The sequence below is a fragment of the Elephantulus edwardii genome, unplaced genomic scaffold, assembly GCF_000299155.1.
Source record: "Elephantulus edwardii isolate Elephantulus edwardi_28Jun2011 unplaced genomic scaffold, EleEdw1.0 scaffold00043, whole genome shotgun sequence".
Taxonomy (NCBI): Eukaryota; Metazoa; Chordata; class Mammalia; order Macroscelidea; family Macroscelididae; genus Elephantulus; species Elephantulus edwardii.
In genome coordinates, this window is record NW_006399793.1 from 18,182,164 (window position 1) to 18,206,957 (window position 24,794).

General features: G+C 39.1%; 1 protein-coding gene and 2 pseudogenes across 1 annotated transcript in view; 1 reads left to right on the plus strand and 2 right to left on the minus strand.

Moving 5' to 3' along the window:
* RIOK2 (RIO kinase 2) overlaps positions 1-24,794 on the minus strand; it is a 42,259-nt gene that overhangs the window by 3,660 nt on the left and 13,805 nt on the right. Inside the window, exons 4-9 of the mRNA XM_006885380.1 lie at positions 21,366-21,541; positions 14,974-15,062; positions 9,033-9,224; positions 5,172-5,264; positions 3,339-3,860; positions 1,748-1,844 (exon numbers count right to left, since the gene is read on the minus strand). Of these exons, the coding sequence (XP_006885442.1) occupies positions 1,748-1,844; positions 3,339-3,860; positions 5,172-5,264; positions 9,033-9,224; positions 14,974-15,062; positions 21,366-21,541 (1,169 nt within the window). The remainder of the gene's footprint in view (positions 1-1,747; positions 1,845-3,338; positions 3,861-5,171; positions 5,265-9,032; positions 9,225-14,973; positions 15,063-21,365; positions 21,542-24,794) is intronic.
* LOC102853843 lies at positions 11,710-12,428 on the plus strand (annotated as a pseudogene).
* LOC102854247 lies at positions 17,484-18,389 on the minus strand (annotated as a pseudogene).

Below are 24,794 nucleotides of genomic sequence, written 5' to 3' on the forward strand. Positions count from 1 at the left end.
CTCCTTGGAGGCAAGGATTCTGAGACTTTGTCTGACATACTTTGGTCATGTTGTAAGGAGAGACCGGTCCTTGGAGAAAGACATCATGCTTGGGAGGGTGGAGGGACAGTGCAGGAGAGGAAGGCCTTCTAGGAGATGGATTGATTCGGTGACTGGGGCAGTCGGGATGAGTGTGTCTGGGACATTGAGACTGGCACAGGACAGAGTTTAGAGCTGTCGTACATAGGGTCGCTATGAGTCGCAAGCAACTCGACGGCACAACAACAACATCATCACTGCTTTTATGATTCACCCTTTTTTCCAATTTTTGAGAGCTTGATTATGTGTCTGGGTATAGATTTTTAGATTCTTGTTTTTCATCAGATTGGGTAAATTTTCTGTAATTTCCTTGAATATTCCCTTTCTCCCGGTCATCTTCTTCTGGAATTCTTAAGATGGGTATATTAGAAGTCTTGATATCATCCCATAATTCAATTAAATGGTGCCCAGTGACTTAGTTGTAACAGGGTGCACTGCCAACCCAAAGACAGGCAGTTCAAATCTACCAGCTACTCTACGGGAGAAAGATGGGAAATCTTCATGAGATTTACTTCTTTTGAAATCCTGCTGGAGGGTCAAGTATGTGTTAGTTCTGACTCAACAACAACGTCTTCTTGAACTTCCATTCTTATTCATCTTTGAAATATTTTTAATATTTCATCCTCTAATTTTTTTCTCGTGCTTTATTAGATATTATTAGATTTATTAGTTAATTCCTCCCACTGTGCTTGTCATTTCAGTAACTATCCTTTTCAGCTGCAATCTCTTTTTTCAAGATTTTCATTTATTTTCCTCTTTCAAAATTCAAGAACAAACAAGCTAGTGAAGCTGTTGCATCTTTATACCTCAGTCCCAGGAATATCACTAGGTGGGTAACTTCAAGGAAAATCAAGTAACGTATCAGGGCCTCATTTTCCTTAGTTAATGATAAAGACGAAAGTAGACTGCATTAGAAGACCCTTAATCAGATGTATTTGCACAGGAATGGTAGTACTGGGTTCAAGTATATGAGAGATGAGGGCAGGGCAGGGTAGGGCTCAGATCTGTTGTTTATGGGTCATTATGAGTTGAAGTCACATCGATGGCACCTAACAGACCACCTGAAGAGAGCTCTAGCTTCTGGTCAGAAGTTGTGTTGCTAACACAAAGGGAGTGGCTCTCTGACAGACCGAACACACCAGAAGTTTCATGGGAGAGAGATAAGCAATCTCCTCCCGGTGATTTACAGCCTCAGAGTACCTGCTGGCAGGTCAGCCATGAGTAGTTTCCAACTCAACACAATGAGTGACAACACGTGGAGCTCTGGTGTCAGAGTCTGGACAGTACTGTGTGAAAAAGATGGGCAAACTCCTCCCATGTAATTTTCAGACCCAGAAACTCAAAAGAGGGTCTGCTCTGAGTTGGTTCAGACGTGATGGTAATGAGAGACAATGTGAGAAACTAACATGTTTCCCCTTGGATTAAATTTCTGTGATCTTATCCTTCAAGTTTGAGCTCACCTACATGCTTATTTTCCCCTGAGAGTTGTATTCATTCTAGCTAAAAGAGAACCTGCTCTCCTGTATAATTAAATTTGTACCTATTATAGTTTTATAATATTGGCATGTGCAGTCAAAATGGCTTTGTAATCCTTACAGTGATTCTGCGCAGTAATCTGTCTTCAGCAGTAACTGAATAAACATGAAGTAAATCTTAGACAAATAGTTACCGGGGGAATTGTTGAGCAGCTTACAATACTGCCTGCAGAAGTGACACTCAGAGTTCTTGTTCTGCATGGATTAGTATCTCCTATATTTTCTTCATCTCTAAATAAAAAAACAAAAAACCAAGAACCTAGTTAATCTTTTTAGAATTAGTTATGCTTAACTGAATTAATTTACAGAATTCCCTGCCAATAAAACTCAGAAGTATTAATATATTTAAAATTTCTGTGAATGTGAAAATATCTAGTCTTCTCCCCTTTGTTCACAGACTTCAAACGCTGTGCCTCTCACAGTACCAATCTCTAAGCTATTTTCTTGCCTCCTTCCCAAATAACTGGAGAGTGTAATGGGAACAAAGATTCCACAGAGTCTGGTCTGTTTTCATTAATTTTATATGTTTATGATTAAAATTGTACTAGTGTTAAGCCTCAAGATACAGAGCTTCATGGAAAAAGGGACAAAATTCTCAGGCTTTATTTCACAAAAATTAAAGTAAAAAAAAAAAAATAGCCCTAGATAGAAGTAAACCAAACATGGAATGAGAAAGCCTAATAAATATACTGCTGATCTATCTCAAATGAAGTAAAATTAATCAATCAAATGAATCAGAATTGTTGATCTCAAATTATAAATTAAATGTCAGATATTTTGTTAATCTAAGATATTTAAATCTAAATAGTGTTAATCTAAGATTTTTTTTTTGCTATGGGCAAAATATTTTTCCACTGGTTTGCTTACAAAGTTTATATACATTGTGTTTCATACAATCACTCTCATGCATTATGTTTTAAATTTTTTGCTAATTTTCTGTAAGAAAAAAAATTCTTAAAAGCAATTCTTAAAATTTCAAATATTCTTAAAACATCATGCCATTACATAATTTTAACTGTACATTAGAACCTAAGGGTATATTAGGGCTTCAAACCAACTTAAACTGGTTTACCCATTGCTGGTGAAAGCAGAACAAACCTGAATTTTAAACATATGGTGCTTTGCTGATCCTCTCTGAGTAGGGCAACGCTGTTTAATCCAACAGATGAGTGACTTAGTTACTATGCTCTATGTGTGTTGCCCTTGCTTTCTAAGAAAGGATTCATCTATAATTTTTCCCCATTCTAGATCACCCAATTTTATAAATCCCAATTTTGTTCTGAAGCCAAGGTGATGTTTGAAGCCCTGTGTTCAATGTACCAGAGAAAATTCATTGTAAGTATTTCACATAGGGAACATACTCACTGTGTGTCTGTTGACCTATTTATACGTCATGACCTATAAATAAGATTATTAAAACATGCAAAACAACTAATCCATCCGAAAACCTTATTAGTTATCAAAGGGGCTATATAGTCTTTATAAACCTGCAGTTTAGATTTAGTTAGAATAATTGTCCATAATTTAATCAGTCTGTTAAGAATTACTGACTGTATAGGAGGAATTTAAACAACAAAAAGGTTATTTGCTTTCATTTTACACAATGGTGGCTGAATACAAAGCTGTCACATCATCTGAAAAAATACTATTTGCCAGAACTGAGAAAAAGACCAATTTCAAGATTAAAGGGGTGGGGGTGGGAGATCCATAAACAGATATCTATACCTGAAAAGCCTGAATTCTTGGTTCAATGATGACAAGGTTTTCAGAGGAGGGCATTCATCTTCATACTCCTCAGAGCCAAGGATGCCACCGTGATCAGCAGGACTATCTTGTCTAGTGTCATTTTCACATCTGTTTCTGTCTTCAGAAAACTCAGTCACAGGACTGTTTTCACCAACCTGCCCTTTGATTTCATGTATAGCTTGATTGAGTTCAGTCATTTCGAAACCATGTGCGCCCGTACTCTCCTCCGACTGACCGCCTGGCTTTACATGGCTGAGGTTTCCAGGTGATCCGCAGCCGCCACCATCTGACTCACCTGCAGTATTTTCTTCACTCTCATTTTCTGGCTCACAAACCTTCACTTTTAATGAATCCTCTTCATCAGAAAATGAGAATTCAGATCCTCCTTCTGTTTCAATATTTTTATCATCTGGACCTAAAGGATGAAGCAGTTCATCATCTGCCTGCATTTCCTTTGTGTAGCCACTGGCAGAGACCTCGACATCAAGAGAGTTCTCCCTACTGAAGGAAAAAGGAATTTCAAGCATTTAAAGAAGGAAGGGGAGGATACTAGACATGGATGAGTATTTAATATAAATTAAGATTTTCAAATAAATATAATTGTGTGTGTGTGTGTGTGTATAAATAGGCTATTTCTTTGCCTAAAGGTACCTATGGAGTTCAACAATCAAAATGACTTTCCTAGCCATTGAATTTGACTCTGCCATGTGAAGGAGTGGGACTATGTGAATAGAGCATGTTAGCCCATCTACAAAGGAATTCACTAGTCTCATCAATCCATGAGGAGACTGGCTAGTCTTACCATAAAATTGAATGGATCCAGGATAGTGTCTCACCACAAGCAAAGGAGAAGTAGGCATGCAGTGGACACCCTTGAGGACCAGACATTCTTGCACCAGCTAGACTTGATAACAACAGCAGCCATGGCTGAAGCACAAAACCAGAGAGCCAACATGAGATGACGCTTACTTTGGAATTGCTACCGCCTACGAATAGAACCAGAGCTAAGCGAAGAGCCTTTGCCCAAGTTTGCTGGATAACTTGAGGGACAGGGGAGAGAAGTGGAGAGAGAGCCAATATTGGGAGAACTGAGAAGACTGGACTTAAGTCATGAGGCTTATGTGCCTGTGAGCACATTTTGCAAGCTGTCCTGATTGTATTCTGCTACTAACATGGACTATAAGCTTTTAATTTCCCCAGTATTGTTCTGTGTGGCCTGTGAGCTACTACATTGGATTTTGGACCCAGTAAACAAGAGGAGCAAAAGGAGGTATGGGAGAGTGGGGTACATGTCTGACCTCACGATAATTGGTTTTGTGTTGTTGATGCTGTTGGCAGGGACGGCTTCCCTTTGTGACGTTGGTAAAAGTCAGATATGGCTGTCTCCATGCAGCCCTTGCTCTTTTTACAATAATATTTAAAGTATACAAATGTAAACAATCAGTGTTGGCAATCATTTTAAGCATATGTCTTAGGTAAAGAAAATGTGCTTGACAATTTTGTACTTGGCATCAATTACAATACCTGCTACTGTGAATTATAAAAACATAAACAAAACACAACCAAAAAACTTTTTATAAAATAGAATTGAGTTATAGTCTTCACCCAAACTCATTAACATTTTTTAAGAGACTAAAAGCATATTGGTTTGAGTTTTTTTAATTAATAAGTTTTTCGGTGAAAGGTTAACTCTTAGAACAAAATCAGATTCTTTGTACATAGTCCCCTCAATTTTAGGTTAGCAGTGCAACCATGCTGACCATGTCACCAGAGCATCAGTCCAACCACTTGTAAACAATGCAGAATACACACCTGATATCATGAAAAGTTGGATAAAGCTCACTTTCATAGTTGAAACGTTTGATGAAGAAATCTCTAATGCATTTAACATCTCTGTCAAAATACCTGCAAAAAGAATAACTTTTAAATACAGCCTTTTTTGCTTACCATTTTCCTTCCTGCCCAATGAAACACACGCATTATCTGCTATGATAATCCTCTATCTTGCACGAAGAAGAAAGGGTGTTATTGAAAAAGAAAACAAAGATGCAAATCAGTTGTATTGTTTTTTAAAAAAATCTGTAACTAAAATGAAACAAAATCATAAATAACATATACAGGTGTAGAGTTAAACAGGTCCTATGCATCAGAAACCTGGACGATGACTAAGGATGACAAAAGGAGAACTGATGCCTTTGAGTTGTCATGTTAGAGAAGAGTGTTGAATATACCCTGGACTGCTAGGAGAACAAACAGGTTCATCCTAAGGAGGGTGAGACCAGGCTGCTCCTTGGAGGCAAAGATTCTGAAGCTTCGTCTAACATACTTTCGACATGTTGCAAGGAGGGACCAGTCCTTGGAGAGGGACATCATGCTTGGGAGGGTGGAAGGACAGTGCAGGAGAGGAAGACCCTCAATGAGATGGATTGATACAGTGACTGGGGAAATGGGGATAGGTGTGTCAGAGACAGTAAGATTGGCAAGGGATAGAATAGGGTTTAGGGTTGTTGTACATAGGGTCACTATGAGTTGCAGGTAACTCAATGGCACTTAACAACATTGATGACAGAAACTCAAGGTTTTCTCAAGAAGTAATTCACTAAGGGAATAAAGAAAAATGAGAACTTCAGGCAAGAGAAGGGCTATGGTTCCCACCTAGCCTCTTGAATGGCAGTCTGGTTGTTACTTCTCATCAGCAATACCCACTAGAACCTCTAACCAATTAGGAGAGCTAGACTATGTTTTAAAAAGAAAGAAATTTGGTGTGAAAAACATGTATTCAAATTTTAGAAATACAGTAGTATAAAAAAATGTAAAATAGAATGTGTATGAATGATTGTATGAAACATAATGTAACTGAAAGATTGTATAAAATAATGTATAGAAATGAAAACTACTACAAAGGTATTATTATATGAAAATAAAGAATAACTATTTAAAAAAATATTTTTTTGAAAAAGAAAGTAATGATTCATAAGGAAAAGTTTGGGGACTAATGAATCATTTTATAACTGTGTCGCTATTTATTATTGATAGGCAATTTGTTATTGTTTTTGCTATGTGCTGTCAAGCTGCCTGAGACTCATAGTGACCCTACATATAATAGCTCTAAAGCCTGCCCTGTCCAGAGCCAGTCTCACTGACTCCAACACACCTACCCCTTTTGCCCTAGTTACTGTATCAACCCATCTCATCCAAAGTCTTTCACTCCTGTGCTGTCCCTCCACCCTTGTGAGCATGCTGTCCTTCTCCAAGGATCAGTCCTTCCTAGCCACACGCCCAAAGTATGTGAGATAGAACTTCAAAATCCTAGTCTCCAAGGAGAAACTTGGTTTCACCATCTCTAAGATAAATCTATTTGTTTTCTTGGCAGTCCATAGTATGTTCAAGACTCTTCTCCAGCACCACAACTCAAAGGTATCAATTCTTCTTCTGTCATCCTTAGTCACTCTCCTGCTCTGATGCATAGCAAGTAACTGCGAAGACCATGTCCTGGATCAAATGTACCTTGGTCTCTAGATTGACACAGGTACTTCTTGGTAATCTGGAAAGGTCCCTGACAGCAGATTTATACCCAGAATAATTAAATAACGCTGTGGTTTACAAATGATGATCTGAAGACATATATTAATCTGAACTAAGAGTTGGTATCAGGTTAATTTTTTAGGTCACCATGAAGCAGTAGGGACTGATTTGGTTTTCTAAAAGAGTCCTAGATAAGGGAGAATTAAGGCTAACGTGACATAGAATTGACTACCCACTTCACTGTTACCTGATTTTTATAGAAAAAGATGATGTTTAAAAGATGATGTTTAGAGATTGGAAGCAGTATTACTATTTGTTGTTCTTAGGAAATCCTCAGAGGGGGGAACCTTTTAATACATTAATTAATTAAAATTAATTTCCTTATATTTCCCTCTTAGACTATAAAACTGGCACAACTTTCCATCCAGTGCTTCTCCAAACATTTTCAAATTAAATCACAATGTCACCCATAGAACAATAGCAGGTGTTAGTCTGTCATCATTCTTTTCTCTAATGTTGGTGGTTCCCAGATGTTCCTTATTGTACAACTATGTTACTCTACATGAATTAAGAACAAGGACACACAGATATCAGACAATGACAGACTTGATCGCTCATGTGCCAGACATTGCCAAGCAAACCTAAAAGAATTCATTGCTTTGTTGAGAAGCCGGACAGTATGAAGAAGAACATGGCATCAGGTTTGGAAGAAGAGTCTCCAATAAGCTGAGATATACAGACAACAAAGCCTTGCTTGCTCAAAGTGAACGGGACTTGAATTGTTGAGACCAATAGCTACAGCCTTCTAATGGGAAAAAAATCCTCACAATTGCCCCCATAAGCAGCATCACAGCAAATGGAGAAAAATTTAGGTTGTGAAGGATTACATTTTATTTGGATCCATCATCAATGCCTATGGAACCAGCAGCCAAGAAATCAAAGGATATGTACTATATTGGAAAAATCTGTTACAAAAGACCTCTTTAAAGTGTTAAAAAGCAGAAGTTTCGCTTTGAGAACTACGGGGTGCCTGACAACTCAAGGTGTTTTCAATTGTTTTATATGCATGTGAAAGTTGGATCATGAATAAGGAAGGTCAAAGAAAAAAAATGCCTTTGACTTTTTATACTGGTGAAGTTATTAAATGTAGCATCAACTGCCAGAAGAATGAATAATGTCTTGTTAGTTGGGGTGTCCGAATTTTCGAAAATTGGCTTTTCCAGCTACTGTGTTAGCCCACACTGGGGCGAGGGCGGGGGTGGGGTGGGTTGGGTGTGATGGTCTCCAACTACCTTAACTGCAGACATAAGTTCTTGTAAATCATCAAGAGAGTGCTTTCAACACTGTGAGGAATGGTGGTGGAGAGAGGGTTAATAGACTGTGGCACTGCTATGAAGTAACTGTGGGAAAATGTAACAAGAGGAACCTTGGAAACAGAGTCACAGTTGAAGGTTTTGCTTGTAATTTGCTTGAAATTTTTCTGAGATAAAGTTTGCTAGACTGAGTGAGGAAAATGGAGGTTTATTTGTGCTGCTAAACTGAACTTAAGACTTTCACTTATTGACTGAGAAGTTGTTAGAATTAACTAAGGAATTGTGCCCTTTTAATCTGGCTTCAACTAAACCTAGACTTACACTGTATGGCATTCTTTGCCTCATCACTCCCAGCCTATTTTCCTAATAAACTCTTTGAACATGTATCTGACTATGTAGTTATTTGCAGGATACTATGGATATTATTGATGAGAAAAGTTCCCCTTTATGAAGCAAGCAGAAGTGAGACTTGGCCACCCCCACAATGCATCTGCTCTTTTTACAAAAGCGTAGGCAGAAAGTTTCTTGGAAGCAAAGATGATGAGACTTAAAGAACTCTTCACATGCTATTAGGAGTAACCAATCCCTGGAGGTTACCATGCCTGGAAGAGTAGAAGGTCTGTGAAAAAGAAAAAGATCCTCCATGAGATAGTCTGACACAGTGGCTGCAACAAGGGGCTCAGACATAGAATGTGAAGATGGTATAATACCAGGTAATATTTGGTTCTGCTGTACAAAGGGTCATCATGAATTGGAACTTATTCAATAGCACGTAAGAACAATAATAACACCCATAAATACATTAACAATTAGAATAAATAATTTTAGCACATACCATTCAGCATTGGGATGAGAAGTTGAAACCATCTGTGGAAAATCAATCATGGTGATGTGGTCATCTTTATCCAAAATGAGATTAAATTCATTAAAATCTCCATGAATCAGACCATGATTTCCAAGTTTGACAATTAATTCCATTGCTTCGTTATATACTGATGCAGGATCTTCAACTTGGTGTATCTGACATCTGAAAGTTTGTACATTTGTGAGTTTCTAGTATTGTGGTGGCTTGTCTGCTGCTGTAATGCTGAAGCTAAACCTAACGGTTACCCACATTGGATAGCTTTCACTGCATCTTTCTAAAATAGACCACAAATGAGTATCTAGTTACCTAAGTCTGAAAAAAATTAGCCAGTAAAACCTTATGGACAGAAAGAATGGATTAAAATTAGAAGAGATGTGTGTTAGCATTGTATCTTTTAGTATACTTATGCTTACTATACTTAACGCAATTGTATGCCAAGCAAATAATTTAGGAATTTATGACTATATGAAGAAGAATATGATATCATATTTGGGGGAGATCTCAACTGAAGACTAAAGACAACAACTTTAAGTATGATCTACACTTAAACATATAGAAAACTTAAGTCTTCACAATTAGACTAATAAAGTAGCATAATTAATTGTAAAAAACACTGAAATTGTAAAATTTTTTATTCTTACTTAGATCCAGAATCAACACTGAAAGAAGCAGCACTTAAAAAAAATTACACAATGCATTAGGTAACAAAGATGCTACTCTTTGAACACTAAAGTGCACCTGACCCAGGCCAAAGAAGAAGCTGAATAGATATCAAAGAGCAGCTGGGGAAGACAAAGCCAACTATTATAATGAAATGTGCAAGGAGTCAGAGTCAGAAAATCAAAAAGTCCCAAGTAGCTCAGCATTTCTGAAACTAAAGGAACTAAAGAACAAATTCAAGCTGTGAGTTGCAATACTAAGGATGCTGTAAGCAGAATACTGAATAACTCAGGAACCAATAAAAGATGGACGGAGTACACATAGTCACTGTATCAAAAAGAATAGGGTGACACAAAAGAATTTCAAGAAACAACACATGAGCAAGAGGCAATGATGATGATGAAGGAAGTTCAGGCTGCTCTGAAAGACTTGGCAAAAAAGAAAGCACCAGGAATTTATGAAATATCAACTGGCATATTTAAACAAATAGCTGCTGCCCTGGACGTGCTCACTAGGTTGTGCCAAGAAATCTGGAGGACAACTACCTGGTCAACTGACTGGACATTCTCAAAAATGGTGACCCGACAGAGTTTGGAAAGTATTGAACAATATCACTAATATCATACACAAGCAATATCCTGCTGAAGATTATCTAGAAACGACTGGTACAATACACTGGCAGAGAACTACCAGAAATACAAGCTGGATTTAGAAGAGGTCATGGCACTAGAGACATTATTGCCAATGCCAGATGGATCCTGGCAGAAAACAAAGAGTAGCAGTGGAATGTCTGTCTGTGTTTCATTGACTATGCACAGACATTTGACTGTGTAGATCACAACAAATTGTGGCTAACCTTGAAGAGAATGGGAATCCCAGGACTACTGATTGAGCTCATGCAAAACCTATACTTGGACCAAGAAGCAGTCCTCAAAAGAGAGCAAGGAAACAATGCATGGTTCAAAATCAGAATAGGAGTGCATCAGTGTGTCCTGTCTGCATACCTTTTCAATTTATATGCAGAAAAGATAATTTGGGAGGCTGGAATTTATGGGAGGAATGTGGCATCAGGATTAGAGGAAGACTCATCGACAACCCATATTTTGCAGATGACACAACCTTGCTTGCTGAAACTGAGGAAGACTTTAAACATTTGCTGCAGAAGGTCAAGGACAGTAGTCTTCAATATGGATTGAAGCAGTACATCAAAAAACAAAGATTTTGTTTACCACTGGGCCAACTGGAAGTACCATGGTAGATGGAGAAGAGATTGAGGTTGTTAACAATTACAGCTTGTTCAGCTCCACGATCAATTCTCCTGGCATCAGAAGTCAAGAAATCAAAAGTTAAATTGCACTGGGAAAATCCACTGTCAAGGACCTCTCCTGATTATTGAGACGCAATGATGTCATTCTAGAGACTAAGGTGCGACTAATCCAGGCCATGGTCTTTGTAATTACTTGCTATGCATCTGAGAGCTGGATAAAGACTAAGGATAAAACAAGAAACATAGATGCCTTGGAGTTGTAGTGCTAGAGAAGAGTCCTGAACATACCACAGACTGCCAAGAAAACAAGTAAGTCTGTCTTGGAGAGGGTGAAACTAAGTTTCACCTTGGAGGCTAGGATTTTGAAGCTCCATCTCACATACTTTGGGCATTTGGCCGGGAGGGAACAGTTCTTGGAGAAGGACATTATACTTGGAAGGATGGAGGGACAGCTCAGGAAAGGAACACCCTGGATGAGATGGATTGATACACTATCTGGGGCAATGGGGACGGGTGTGTTGGGCTAAATGAGACGCTCAGGAAGGGGTAGGCTGTATGTAGGCAGAGTTGTACACAGGGTTGCTACGAGTTTCAAGCAAATCGACGGCATATAAAAACAACATAATAAACCTTTACTTCCCTCCTCTTTGAGTGTTTGGGGTCAACTTCCTCCCTCTTCTTTGCCTCTGCTGCCACCTAGCTCCATGTACAGTCGACATCATGGGCTTCAGAGACCTCAAGACCACCGCTGGCCTCCAGGTCCTCAATGACTACCTGACCAACAAGAGCTACATCGAGGGTATGTGCCATCTCAAGCAGATGTGGCAGTGTTTGAAACCATCTCCAGCCCTCCACCTGCCGACCTGTGTCATGACCTACGTTGGTATAAACACATCAAGTCTCATGAGAAGGAAAAGGCCTGCCAGCCAGAAGTGAAGAAAGCTTTGGGCAAGTATGGCCCTGCTAATGTGGAAGATGCCACAGGAAGTGGAGCTGCAGACAGTAAAGATGACAGTGACACTGATCTGTTTGGATCTGAGGAGGAGGAGGAAAGTGAGGAAGCAAAGACTTGCACAGTATGAATCAAAAAAGCCAAAAAACCTGCACAAACTTGTTGCCAAATCTTCAATCTTACTAGACGTGGAGCCCTGGAATGATGAAATGACATGGCAACACCAGAAGAATGTGTCAGAAGTGTTCAGGTAGGCGGCTTGGTCTGGGGCTCTTCCGAGCTAGTACCAGTGAGGTATGGAATTAAGAAGCCTCAGATACAGTGTGTGGTTGAAGATGATAAAGTTGGCAATGATATGCTGGAAGAACAGATAACTGCTTTTGAAGAGTATGTGCAGTTCATGGATGTGCTGCGTTTACAAAATCTAAAGTCCATTTGTATCCATCAAAACAAACAAACAAAAACAACACAAACATGCATAAGCTGACCAATAAGTAAAGAAGGCCAAAGAAAAATTGATGCCTTTGGATATAAAGACTGAATACCATGAACTTCTTGAAAAAAATGAGCCAAGTTTTCTTGGACAAAGTACAGCCAGAATATTCCTCAGAAGTGGGGATGGTGAGACTTCATCTCATATACTTTGGACATACTGGAGGGGACTAGTATCTGGAGAAGAATAAACGGAAAAACCTCAATGAAATGGACCACGTGGCTGCAATAATATAATCCAAGATAATAGCCATTCAGAGGATGGTACGGGGGCAGGAAGTGTTTCATTTTATAGAGTTCGCATATATACTTTAACACGGGGTTGCTAGAAATCAGACAAGATTCACATGCACGTAGCATGATCTAAATGAAAGGATGAGTGTGTGAGAGAGGGGAAAGAAAAATATAAAACTTACAGAGAGTATAAAGAAAAGGAAAATTTACCATTAAATTATTATTTTGAGAGCAAAAACTCATAAATGTTTAAACAGGCAGTAAAAGAAAAAAAAATATGTACTCTTAAAAGGGCAAAGATTGAGTTCATCAAAATAGCTATCTAAAAAATTTTCAGCATAGAGCATACGTAAAACACACTCATCACATTTACTGATGTTCTCTCAAGCAGGACCATTTGTTAGCAGGACAAAATACCAGTTATATGTGAAACTATTAAGTATTTGGCTAGGTTCATCTCCAGTAACATCTAAATTTATAATCCACTCCACCCCCAAATAAAATATACTATGAAAAGGAAATACATGTTTTTGTTTTGTGTACTGTTGAGTCAGAACTGACCCGCAGGCACCCCTCAAGTGGGTTTTCAGAGGCAGCTGATCCCACTGAATGAGACTGCCCATCCTCCTGCAGAGCATCTGGTGGATTAGAACCATGTGCCTTTGGTATGGCAGCACAGCTCCTTATTACTAGGCCACCAGAGCTCCCTAAGTATTCTTAGGTGAAAAAAAAAATCTTAAATTTCTTGAAAAGTTACCAAAACAAAAACATTTGCTTTAAGCCTCCAATACATTCATTCACCCATTGCTGTCAAATCAGAACCAATTTACAGTTTACCCTCCATGGGTTTCTCACGCTGTACATCACATGAGAGATTATTCATCTCTCTCCTGAGGAGCTGCTGGTGGATTCAAACAGTCAGAATACAGCTTCTGGGTTAGGAGTACAACTCCCTCCAGCCTGTATCACCAGAGCTTTGTATACTAGAGGAATAATCTTTGGTCCTGAAGTTAAATGCTCACCAAACCCCAGGCAATACATACTAATTTCTCTCACCATCATCTTCTTACAAATATTGTTATCAATGGTACACTATCATTTTCTCATAGAAGCTTTTTATCAGTAACTACCTTCCTCTAGCACAGCTTACTGTTCATTCCCGTGAATACACAAACATAATATTTCATTCATCTATTAAAAATAAAGGCCTGCCTTTGTTCTACATACTCTTTATAGTTACAGGGTACCATAAAGTGAATTCTAACCCTTAATAACCCCACCTGGCAGAGGAGAACTGTCCCAAAAGCTTTTCTTGGCTTTAATCTTTATGGAAGCAAAACACCAGATCTTTCCCCCACAGAACTGCTGCGTGGATCTGAACCACCAACCTTTTGGTTAGCAGCTGAGTACTTAACCATTGCACCATCAAGGCTCCTTCTTTTATTTGGATCTTCTTTACAGTAATAACTGTCCACATATGCTTCCTCCAATGTCTTTTCTCAAAACAGTTGGCAAACCCATTTCTGAGTGGCTTTTCTACCTACCTCACTCTAGTGAAATAGTTCTGTTTATGGCTAGCAACACTGTCATATTGCCAAGTTCAATGGTCAAATCTCAGTCTTCAATGTACTGTTAGTCAGCTATGATTTTCCATTACTTTGCTGAAATGCCTTTTTCTAACTGACTCTTGTTACATTACACTCATCTGGTTTTCCTTTTTGTCACTGGCCACAATATGCTATATAGCTCTTTGGCTAATTCTTCATTTTTTTCCCTGAACTTTAAAATTTAAAGTTCCTCAAAGTTCAAACCAAAGCCCTGGACCTCTTGTCTTCTCTTACTTGAAATTGCTCTTGGTCACAACCAGGCTCACAGCCTTAAATACCAAACATATATCAATTTCTAGTGTGACTTCGGAATATCCCCACACTCCTAGGCATCTCAACTTACAAAGTCCAAATACGAGTAACTGATTCCACATCTGACCCTCCAACTTCAAACCATTTCTTCTGTAATCTTAATTTCTAGAAATGGTAACTTTATTCTTCCAATTAATTATTCAGGCTAAAAATCTTGGCTTGCTCTCTCTTAACACCCATATCCAATTCAATCAAATCATGTTGACTCAAACTACAAAACATATCAGAATATGTATTTGTCTAATTTTCAGCTACTGCTCTGATCTGAATCTGATCTTTCTTTCCTGGATTATTATAATATTAGATAGAAACACACCGGGGGGAAAAAAAAGGGAACCTAAAATGGATGTATAGGGCTTCACAGTTTCAAGAATAATAAATACTTACAAAGGATAGCCATTTATGAGTTCCATGACCACTGCGTGCCGATTATAATCAACTGGCTTTGGAACGGGAAATTTTCTTTCATGCAATACCTAAAATAGCACAACAGGTATAAAATAATATAGAAGTCACTCACTTAGAGTACAATAATATAAGCATACCTGCAAACAACCAGAAAAGAAACATTTAAGTTTTTATAGACTTAGAGCTGAGGCATGGTTACTTATATTTGGTGTTTTCACTGCGGAATGAGGTGGACAAAACCCCAAATTTTGAAAGTTAATTTTGATTAACTTCCTTACCATTTATTCCTCGAACATTTACCACACGTTATGTGTATATATACTGTATACTATACAGTGTGCTGTTGTACTGTCATGTATCATCGAAGTAGAATTCACTCATAGCTGACTGTCCAATGAGTATTCAAAGGCAGTCATGGGAGCAGAGCGCCCATTTTTCTGTCACAGAGCAGCTGGTGGATTTGAACTGCATGCAGTTCATCTGGTTGGCAGTGCAACTTCTTACTACTAAGGTACCAGAGGTCCCCGTAGTGTTATTCGGTGCTATGAAAAAGAGATGTGAATCCTGCCTTATCCTGCGCCATTCTCACAATCTCTGATGTGCTCAGGTCCACTATTATAGTTACTCTGTCAATCGCTTAATTGAGGGTCTTCCTCTTTCTCTGACCCTCCACCTTTCAAGCATGATGTGTCCTTCCAAGGCCTGGCCCCTCCTGACAACATGCCCCAAGTACCTGGGACAAAGTTTCACCATCCTTGCCTCTAAGGAGCACCTTGGGTGTGCTCACTTCAAAGACAGACTTGGGGTTTGTTTTTGTTTTTTTGGCAGGCCATGGTATATTCAACACTCTTACCCAACACAACAATTCAAAAGTTATCGACTCTTCTGCTGTTATTCATTGTCCAATTTTCAGATGCATAGGAAGCAACTGAAAAATACTACAGTTTGGACCAGCCATGCTCTTTGAACTTTCATGGCTGCTCTTTAGCACTCTGGATAGGTCCTTGGGCTGCAGATTTTCCTAATGCCACAAGCCTTTTGATTTCCTGACTGCTGTTACCCTGAGTGTTGATTATGGATCCAAGTAAAATGAAATCACTGACAACTTCCATCTTTTCTCCATCTATTATGATGTTGCCTAGTAGTGGTCCAGTAGGGGGACTAGAGTTATAAAAATTCATGCAGAAAAGACTGTCTTCATGAAGCTTGCAGTCTCTTAAGATATCTTTGATGGCCTAGTGGTAGGAAGCTGTGCTGTCAACCCAAAGGCAGAGCAGTTCCAATCTACCTCTGCAGGAGACAGATGGGCAATTCCTCCTGTGCAAACTTGCTGGAGTACTAGCCATGAGTCAGTCCTGATTTACAGCTTATTTGTTTATTTTATTTTTTTACTTTGTTTCTGCCACATATTAGAGTGTGCTTAAAAAGTTCAAACTAACGTAAATTAGGACTTAGGAAATATTGTCTTTTGACAAAGGAAGTGCTGACTGCCTAGTGGTAAGGAGGTGAACTGCTCACACAAAGGTACATGGTGTGAATCCTCCAGCAGCTGCTTCATGAGAGAAAGATGGGTATTATCCTTTTGTGTGATTTACTGCCTCTGAAAACTCACTAGAGGGTTAGCTATGGGTCGGTTCTGACTTGACAGCACACAACAAAGGACCTTAGAAAATGAGGAATTCCAACAAATCACTCCTTTTCATTTATAAGTACTGACCTTTTTCTAGACTATAATAGTTTTAAACTACAAAGTGATAATCACGCCTACTGTGGTAATCTGAGCTACCATCCATGCTGTGTGCTGAATCATAGTGATCATTTTTCTCTATGTTTAATTTCTCCTGCCTCACTATCTACAAAGTCTCATTAGTTCATTTTTCGAAAGAAATTACTTTTTTTTTTTTTAAATTTTTGTGTGCATGTACCGTCAAATCGGATCTGACTGGTACAGGAGGAGACTGTCCCTCCTTCCCTGGTAGAGCATCTGGTGGATTAGAACCGTGCACCTCTGGGATTGTAGTTGCAGCTTCTTGCCACTAGGCCACCAGAGCTCCCCGAAAGAAATTACTTTTATGTTCTCTTTCATTTAGAACGTTCTCATCTCTCAATAGGCCATTGTCGTCTATGTCTGATTCCTGCAATAGGAGGAACTCGAGTGGCGTGATAATTAAGCATTGGGCTGCTAACCTAAGGGTCAATAATGAAAATGGACCAGAAGATGTTTGTAATTCAGAGACTACTTGTATATATGATTAACAAGGTCAATCTAAATAGGTTGCCTTCTCTCTTTTTGTTTCCACCTCAATGTTTTACTGAGACCAGCACTGAGGGCCATGAGACACAAGAAATCCAACTCTGTTTCCCAGAAGTCATCTACAAGATTCTCATTGTAAATGTCATCATTGTAGATAATTTGGGGTCCTCTTGTCCCGGTGACAACCCTGAGGGAGGTTCTGGACAGCCAGGGAGCCCAGATGGACTTGCCAGTGTCAGCATGGGCTGTTTGCTAACAATGCTGATTTGAGCTGTACTGATTCCACTTGGTTCCCATTAAGCTCAGCAACAGCCTGATCTGCTGACTCCATCTTTGCATAGGTAAAGGCATACTTTCTGAGTAGGTCCATGGAGAGGTGAGTAATGTCCCCAAAGGGAGAAAAGGAGGGTGGGTGTCTCGTCTGCTCTGTACACAGAGAATGTGTCTGACCTTTGGAAAGGGCCTTCTCAGTTGTGATCCCTGTTTCTGATCCCAATGATCCCTGTTCTAATCCCAATGATCTGTGTTCTGATCCCTCTCGCTCCCACTCTCTGTCTCTATCCCACATTTTGCTCTCTACTGCAGTCCTGGCTGCAACTCTGGGAAGGTGACGCTGAGGAGCGGGCATCACCACCTCCTTCATAGTCCCAGTCATAACTCTGAGAGGGGCCATCACCAGCCCCGGGACATCCTGACTCTTCCCCACCTGGCCTCAGTTCCTGAAGTCAGTCACTGGGAGACACAAAGCTCTCATACAGAAATTTCCTTTGGAGATCTCTGGCTCTCTCTTGCAGATCACTGTAGGCAGAGACACTCCTCTGGAATGGCTGCAAAGTGGGAGCTGGTCCCTTCTCTGGGTCCTTTAACTTCCCCTCCAGGGTTTGAGAACATCTGAAGCCAGATGCTGGAAGCCTGTGTTCCTGGTCTCAGCCTTTATGGCATGGATGGCTCCTGATTTCCGCAGCTGCTTGGCCTGCTCTGTTGCTGTAGCTGTGTCCACCACTGACTCCGCCTTGGCCGGCTTTGTGTTGCTACTCCTTTGCTTCTTCAGAGCCAGCAGTGATCTTTTCTTGAGTTTGTTGAGTTTCTTCTGCAGGGCCTCTTCCTCCTCCTTGCTGAGTCTGAGGGCTGTCACCAACATGGGGGCTTCTGAGAGGGTGGCAACTGGGGGCCCAGGCTGCCTTCGCTTATCTCCAAGTTTCCTTCTGAGAGAAACTGAGGTCTCCTCTCACTCACAATAATGCTTATTTGCTTTGTTTACAAAGTTTTCAATGTTTATAGTTTTAAACATACCTATGCAGCCTAACAACATAAAATATTAACTGGTAAAATCTCTCTAACCCTTGTGCTGTATCTATGTCATAAAAACTAGTTACCACAGATTCTGATTCTGGTGACCACATGCACAGTATAGAACTGTGCTCAATGAGGGTTTCAACAGCATATTTATTTTTTTTAAAAAAAGAAAATCATCAGGCCTTTCTTTGAAGATGCCTCTAGGGAGATATGAATCTTCAACTTTTTGGTTAGCAGCCAAATAAGTTAATTGTTTGCACCACCCTGAGCTTTAGTTCAATGATATTTTTTTCTCTTAGAAACATATCAATGTATTTAAAGAGTATAACCAGGTTCACTCTTGTGCCTTCATTTTAAAAGACCCTGAGACAATACTTATTACAGTTTTGGGTTTATATTGTTGTTATGTGCCATCGAGTCGCTTGCGACTCATAGCGACCCTATGTACAATAGCACTAAATTCTGCTCTGTCCTGTGCCAATCGCACTGTCTCCGACACACCAATCCCAATTACCCCAGTCACTGAATCAATCCACCTCACAGAGGGTCCTCCCCTCCTGCACTGTCCCTCCACCCTACCAAGCATGATGTCCCTCTCCAAGGGTCCCTCATTACACCATGTCCAAAGTATATTAGATGAAGCCTCAGAATGCTTGCCTCCAAAGAGCAGCCCGGTTTAATCCTCTCCAGGTTGAATCTGTTTGTTTTCCTAGCAGTCCATGGTACCCTCAATACTCTTCTCCAGCACCACAGCTCAAAGACATCATTCTTCTATCCTCCTTAGTCATTGTCCAACTCTCTGATGCATAAAAAGTGAAAGCAAAGACCACGGCCTGTATCAGACGCACCTTAGTCTCCAGAGAGACACCATTTCTCTTCAGTACTTTGGAGAGGTCCCTAACAGCAGACTTTCCCATTGCAATACGTTTTTTAGTTTCCTGGCTACTGGTGCCAAGAGTGTTGACTGTGGAGCCAAGCAAACTAAAGCTGTGAACAATCTCAAACTCTTCACCATTCATCCTGATGCTGCCAATTGGTCTGGTGGTGAGAGTCTTTGTCTTCTTGACACTGAGCCTCAATCCATATTGGAGGCTGCAGTCCTTGACCCTCTGCAGCAAGCGCTTCAGGTCCTCCTCAGTTTCAGCAAGAAGGGCTGTGTCATCTGCATAACGCAGATTGTTGATGAATCTTCCACCAATCCTAACACCACACTTCTCCTCATAGAGCCCAGCCTCCCGGATAATCTGTTCTGCATACAGGTTGAAAAAGGTCACCAAAGGGCAATTATTACATAACACCACTGTTAAAAAATAGGGCTGACATGAGGTGGGGATTGCAAGGGAATGGGGAAAGAATGGATAGATAATGAACACTGCATTAGGTCAGATAAGGGGAAGAACTATCTGAAAGGAATATATGATTATGTGTTATATTTATGAGAACATTCTGGAACAGGGAGAACATTGCAGGGTGGGCTGGGAAGGGGGAGGGGAGAGAACATTTTTTTTAAAAATGTAATATAAACCCCCCCATGATTATCCGGGGTTTATATGACCCCTTATCTGACCGAATGCAGTGTTCATTATCTATCCATTCTTTCCCCATTCCCTTGCAACCCCCACTTCATGTCAGCCCTATTTTATAACAGTGGTGTTATGTAGTAATTGCACTTCTGTGACTGAGATATTGCACTTAGCATAATGTCCTCAAGGCTTCCCCATGTGGGGTAATGTTTTACCATTTCATTGTTTTTCAATGCTGCAGAGTATTCCATTGTGTGAAAGTACTATAGTTTTCCTATCCATTCATTTGTTGTTGGGTACTTGAGTTGCTTCCATTTCTTTGCTATTGTGATTAACACAATAAACATGAGTGTGCATACAACTATTTGAGTTGTGGCTCTGGTTTCTTTAGGTATATTCCCAGTAGTGGAATTGCTGGGTCCAATGATACTTGTTTTTCCAACTTTCTAAGAAAGCAACAGACTGCCTTCCATAGTAGTTACACTATTTTACATTGCCACCAGCAGTGAATAAGGGTTCCAATCTTTCTATAAACTTGTCAACATTTGTTGTTGCTGCCCTATTGAACTTTGCTATTGTTACTAGGGTGAGATGATACCACATAGTTGCTTTGTACTTAAAGTTCTGAAGCCATATCAAACTGCCTATAATCTGAACAAACAGTGTAAGGCAAAAGCTATTCTTATAAAATAAGAAATGCAGAACATGTATGGGAACCATATTACTTACTTGTAAGAATATTCACCTCATGGTTAAAAACATCAACTTACTACCTCCTCAAAACAATTTTTCATACACTGATTTTTCCATAATGAGATAAATTATGATAAATAAATCCTACCTGGTAGGACAATAAAATACAATGTTATCTTCATTTGGATATTATCAAATATATCTAACAAATCTATTACTTTTGACCCCTTGAGCTAGAACTGAGATAATGGCACAAAAAAGAAACCACTCCTTTTGAAGGTGAAAATGAAAAATGAAAGATTTTTACCATTATTAATAGACAAATTTGCACACTGACATTTATTCTATTGTGTGAAAGTCATTATTAGATTTCTACAGATAATAATTATCTCACTTCTTCAATTAAGAAAGAGATGTATAAAAAACAGAGTAGCTCCATACTTATACACATTTATGAAGTGCTAACATCATCAGTTATTTGAGGCTACTTTATCTCACAAATTTTCTAAAATACATGTTACTTTTATGCATTTATAGCAAAAATACCTACACATATGAAAGAAATCATTAGAAAAGAAATGACAATAAAATGATTTTAAAAATACCTTCATATAAGCAAATTCCTTCATGGCAGAGAGACGAGATAAATAAAGCCAAGACATGTTGTGTCTATGTTTATGGTAATCACGCTTGTTTTTCAGATTTCGAAAGGAGGTTCTTCCTAATCTGTGAAGCTTTAATGCAAATTGATGTCCTTCTTGATTTGCAACAATATAAATATCTGGAGACAAGATTTTAAAACAAGAATTATTATTACACTTTTATTCTAATAAGTTGAAACAATTCTAGCTTCATAACTTTGATTTTATTAGTATCACATAGTATCCTGCCTTATAACTAACACCTTCAATTAGTAGAAATCATTACATGTTACTCACTTATGCTCACTCACCCATGGACTACAAGTCTGAAGTAACTCCTCCCTGGACCTCCAGCAGGTTTTCCGGAGACTAAAAAATTGCACAGGAGGAGATTACCCATCTTTGTCCTGTGAGCTTCTGCTGGATTCAAACCACCAGCAGCCTTGGGCCAGCAGCTCAACTTAAGTACTCACAACTTTAAATATAATCTCAAATAAAAAGCTGATGTATTAACATTTCTATCAAATAAAGACTAAGAAAATATACATCAAACATACACAAAAGGAAAAAGACAATGGAATAAAAAAGACTTATTACAATAACCCAGGAAACATAAAAGCAGGTTGTACTAAAGGAAGAAAAATGGGCACTCTCCTCCCATGTGATTTACTGCCTCTGAACGCTGCTGGAAGGTCAGCTATGAGTTGGTTCCAACTTGATAGTACACCACAGCATTAAAGGAAAAAGGCAAAGAAGATTTAAGAGGTATATACCTCATAATTAAGAAAATGGCACTTGTCAGTCACTTCTTATCATTAAGAACGTAAACTCACTGCTGTGGAGTTTGAAGTGACTCACAGTTGACCTTTCATTGGGTTTCCGTGGTTGTAAAAGACTGCCTAGCTTTCTTCTATGGAGCTGCTAGTGGATTCAAATGGCAAGAGAGGGGCTGCCTTTGGGTTAACACTAAAAATTCCTATAAATTTTGTCACCAGAGCTCACCTTCAGTAATTACAGTGAGTGTAAATAAGTTAAATACTCCAATCAAAAGGAAATAGCAAAAAAATTACATGCTGTTTACAAGAGGATGGCAAAAAGAAAAGACTCTATATAATAATAAATGAAAGAAGCTAAGGTGACAATCAGACAAAGGATTTTAAAGATGGACAGAACATAGTAATCATTGCTATCAAGATGATTGTGACTCGAGCTATTCGCTACCTAGTTTCCAAGGCTGCAAGTCTTTTTGGGAGGAGATTGTCTATCGTTCTCCTACAGTGTCTGGAAGATTTGAATTGAGGACCTTTTGTTTAGTAGCTCAACTAATATGTAATGTACTATACCTCCAGGGCTCCGTAGTATAATGATAATGGGGGTCAACTGTGAATACTTAACAAATAGAATTTACTGTCAGCCAATTCTTTTTGGTACAGTGACTCTCTATACTCCTTCCATCTTCTTTTAATTCTTCCTGGATCATACAATAGTCTACCCAGAGCATCCTTAAATACTTCAATTTGAAGCTAAAATTTGTTTTTTAGTTTCTTCAGCTTAAGAAATGTTGAGTGGGTATAGTCCTCTTCATTTTTGAACTCACTCCAGCTCTTTGCACTTTCCACTACAATACTTTGCTTTGTTTTCCTGTGCTGTCCTTTGTAATCTTCCATGTTTCATTGACTATGAAATGGCATTTGACTGTGTGGATCACAAAAAATTGTGGTTAACCTTGAGGATTATGGGAATCCCAGTACACCTGATTATGCTTATGTAAAATCTATACTTGGACTAGGAAGCAGTACTCAGAACAGAGCATGGTCCAAACTAGGAAGGGAGTGCATCAGGGACGTATCCTGTTTCCACAGATTTTCAATCCATATATAGAACAGATCATTCAGGAGGCTGGGATTTATGAAGAGGAACGTGGCATCAGGATTGGAGGAAGACTCATCAACAATCTACAATATGCAGATGACAAAACCTTGCTGAAACTGAGGAGGACCTAAAGTGCTTGCTGTAAAAGGTCAAGGACTGGAGTTTTCAATATGGATTGAAGTTCAACATCAAGAAGACAAAGATTCTCATCACTGGGCCAATTGGCAGCACCATGATGGAAGGAGAAGAGGGTGAGGTTGTTAACAGCTTTAGCTTGTCCAGCTTCAGAATCAACAGTCTTGGCATTAACATTCAAAAAATCAAAAGAAAAATTACACTAGGTAAGTCTGCTCTCAGGGACCTTTTCAGAGTACTGAAAAGCAACAATGTCAGTCTAGGGACACAAAGGTGTGCCTGATCTAGGTCACAGTCTTCACAATTACTTGTTATGCATCAGAGCTTGAAAAAAGAAAAATAACTAAGGGTGACAGAAGAATAATTAATGCCTTTGAGTTGTGCTGGAGAATCGTTTTGAACATACCACAGACCACCAAGAAAAGAAATAGGTCTGTCTCAGAGACCGTGAAACCAAGCTTCTCTTTGGAGGCTTGGATTTTGAAGCTCTGTCTCACAAACTTTGGGCATGTGGCCAGGAGGGACTGATCCTTGGAGAAGGACATCATGCTCAGAAGGGTGGAGGGGTAGTACAGGAAAGGAAGACGCTGGATGAGATGGATTGATACAGTAATTAGAGCAATAGGGGCAGATGTGTTGGAATCAGTGAGGCTGACTCAGGACAGAGCAGTCTTCAAAACTGTTGTACACAGGGCTACTCTTTGGGTCTCAGATGACTTAATAGCACATAATAACAATAAAATTGAAGAGAGAAATAATAATACTTGGAAAGTTGAAGAATTTAAATAATGGCCAAAATATCTAGAAAGAAGATCAACACGATAGAAGACATGAATGTCACTAAAAGCCAACAATATTTAACAGAAGTTGTATCTTTTCTCCATATCTATTACATCTGTATTGTAAGCAAATAATTTGTGAACTGGACTCTACTAAGAAGAATGAGGCATAAAAATTAGAGGAACACTCATCAAAAACCTGAGTTATGCAAATGACACAATATTGCTTGCTGAAAGTGAAGAGAACCTAAAATGCTTGCTGCAGATGATCAAAGATTATAGCCTTCATTATGGAGTACATCTCAACATAAAAAAAAAAAATAAATAAAGATCTTCACTAATAAACCAGCACTCAACATTATGAAAGACAGAGAAAGGACTGAAACTGTCAATGATTTTTATCTTACTTGGATCCACAATCAAAACCCTTAATAATAGCAGTCAGGTGACCAGGACGCTTATTGCTTTGGGCAAGTCTACTATGAGGACCTCTTCAAAATACTGAGGAGGAATTAACTGATGTCATCTGAAGACCAAGGTATGCCCAATTTAGGTCATAATCTTTTCAATCATTTGCTATGTACCTGAGGGTTGGACATTGCCTAAG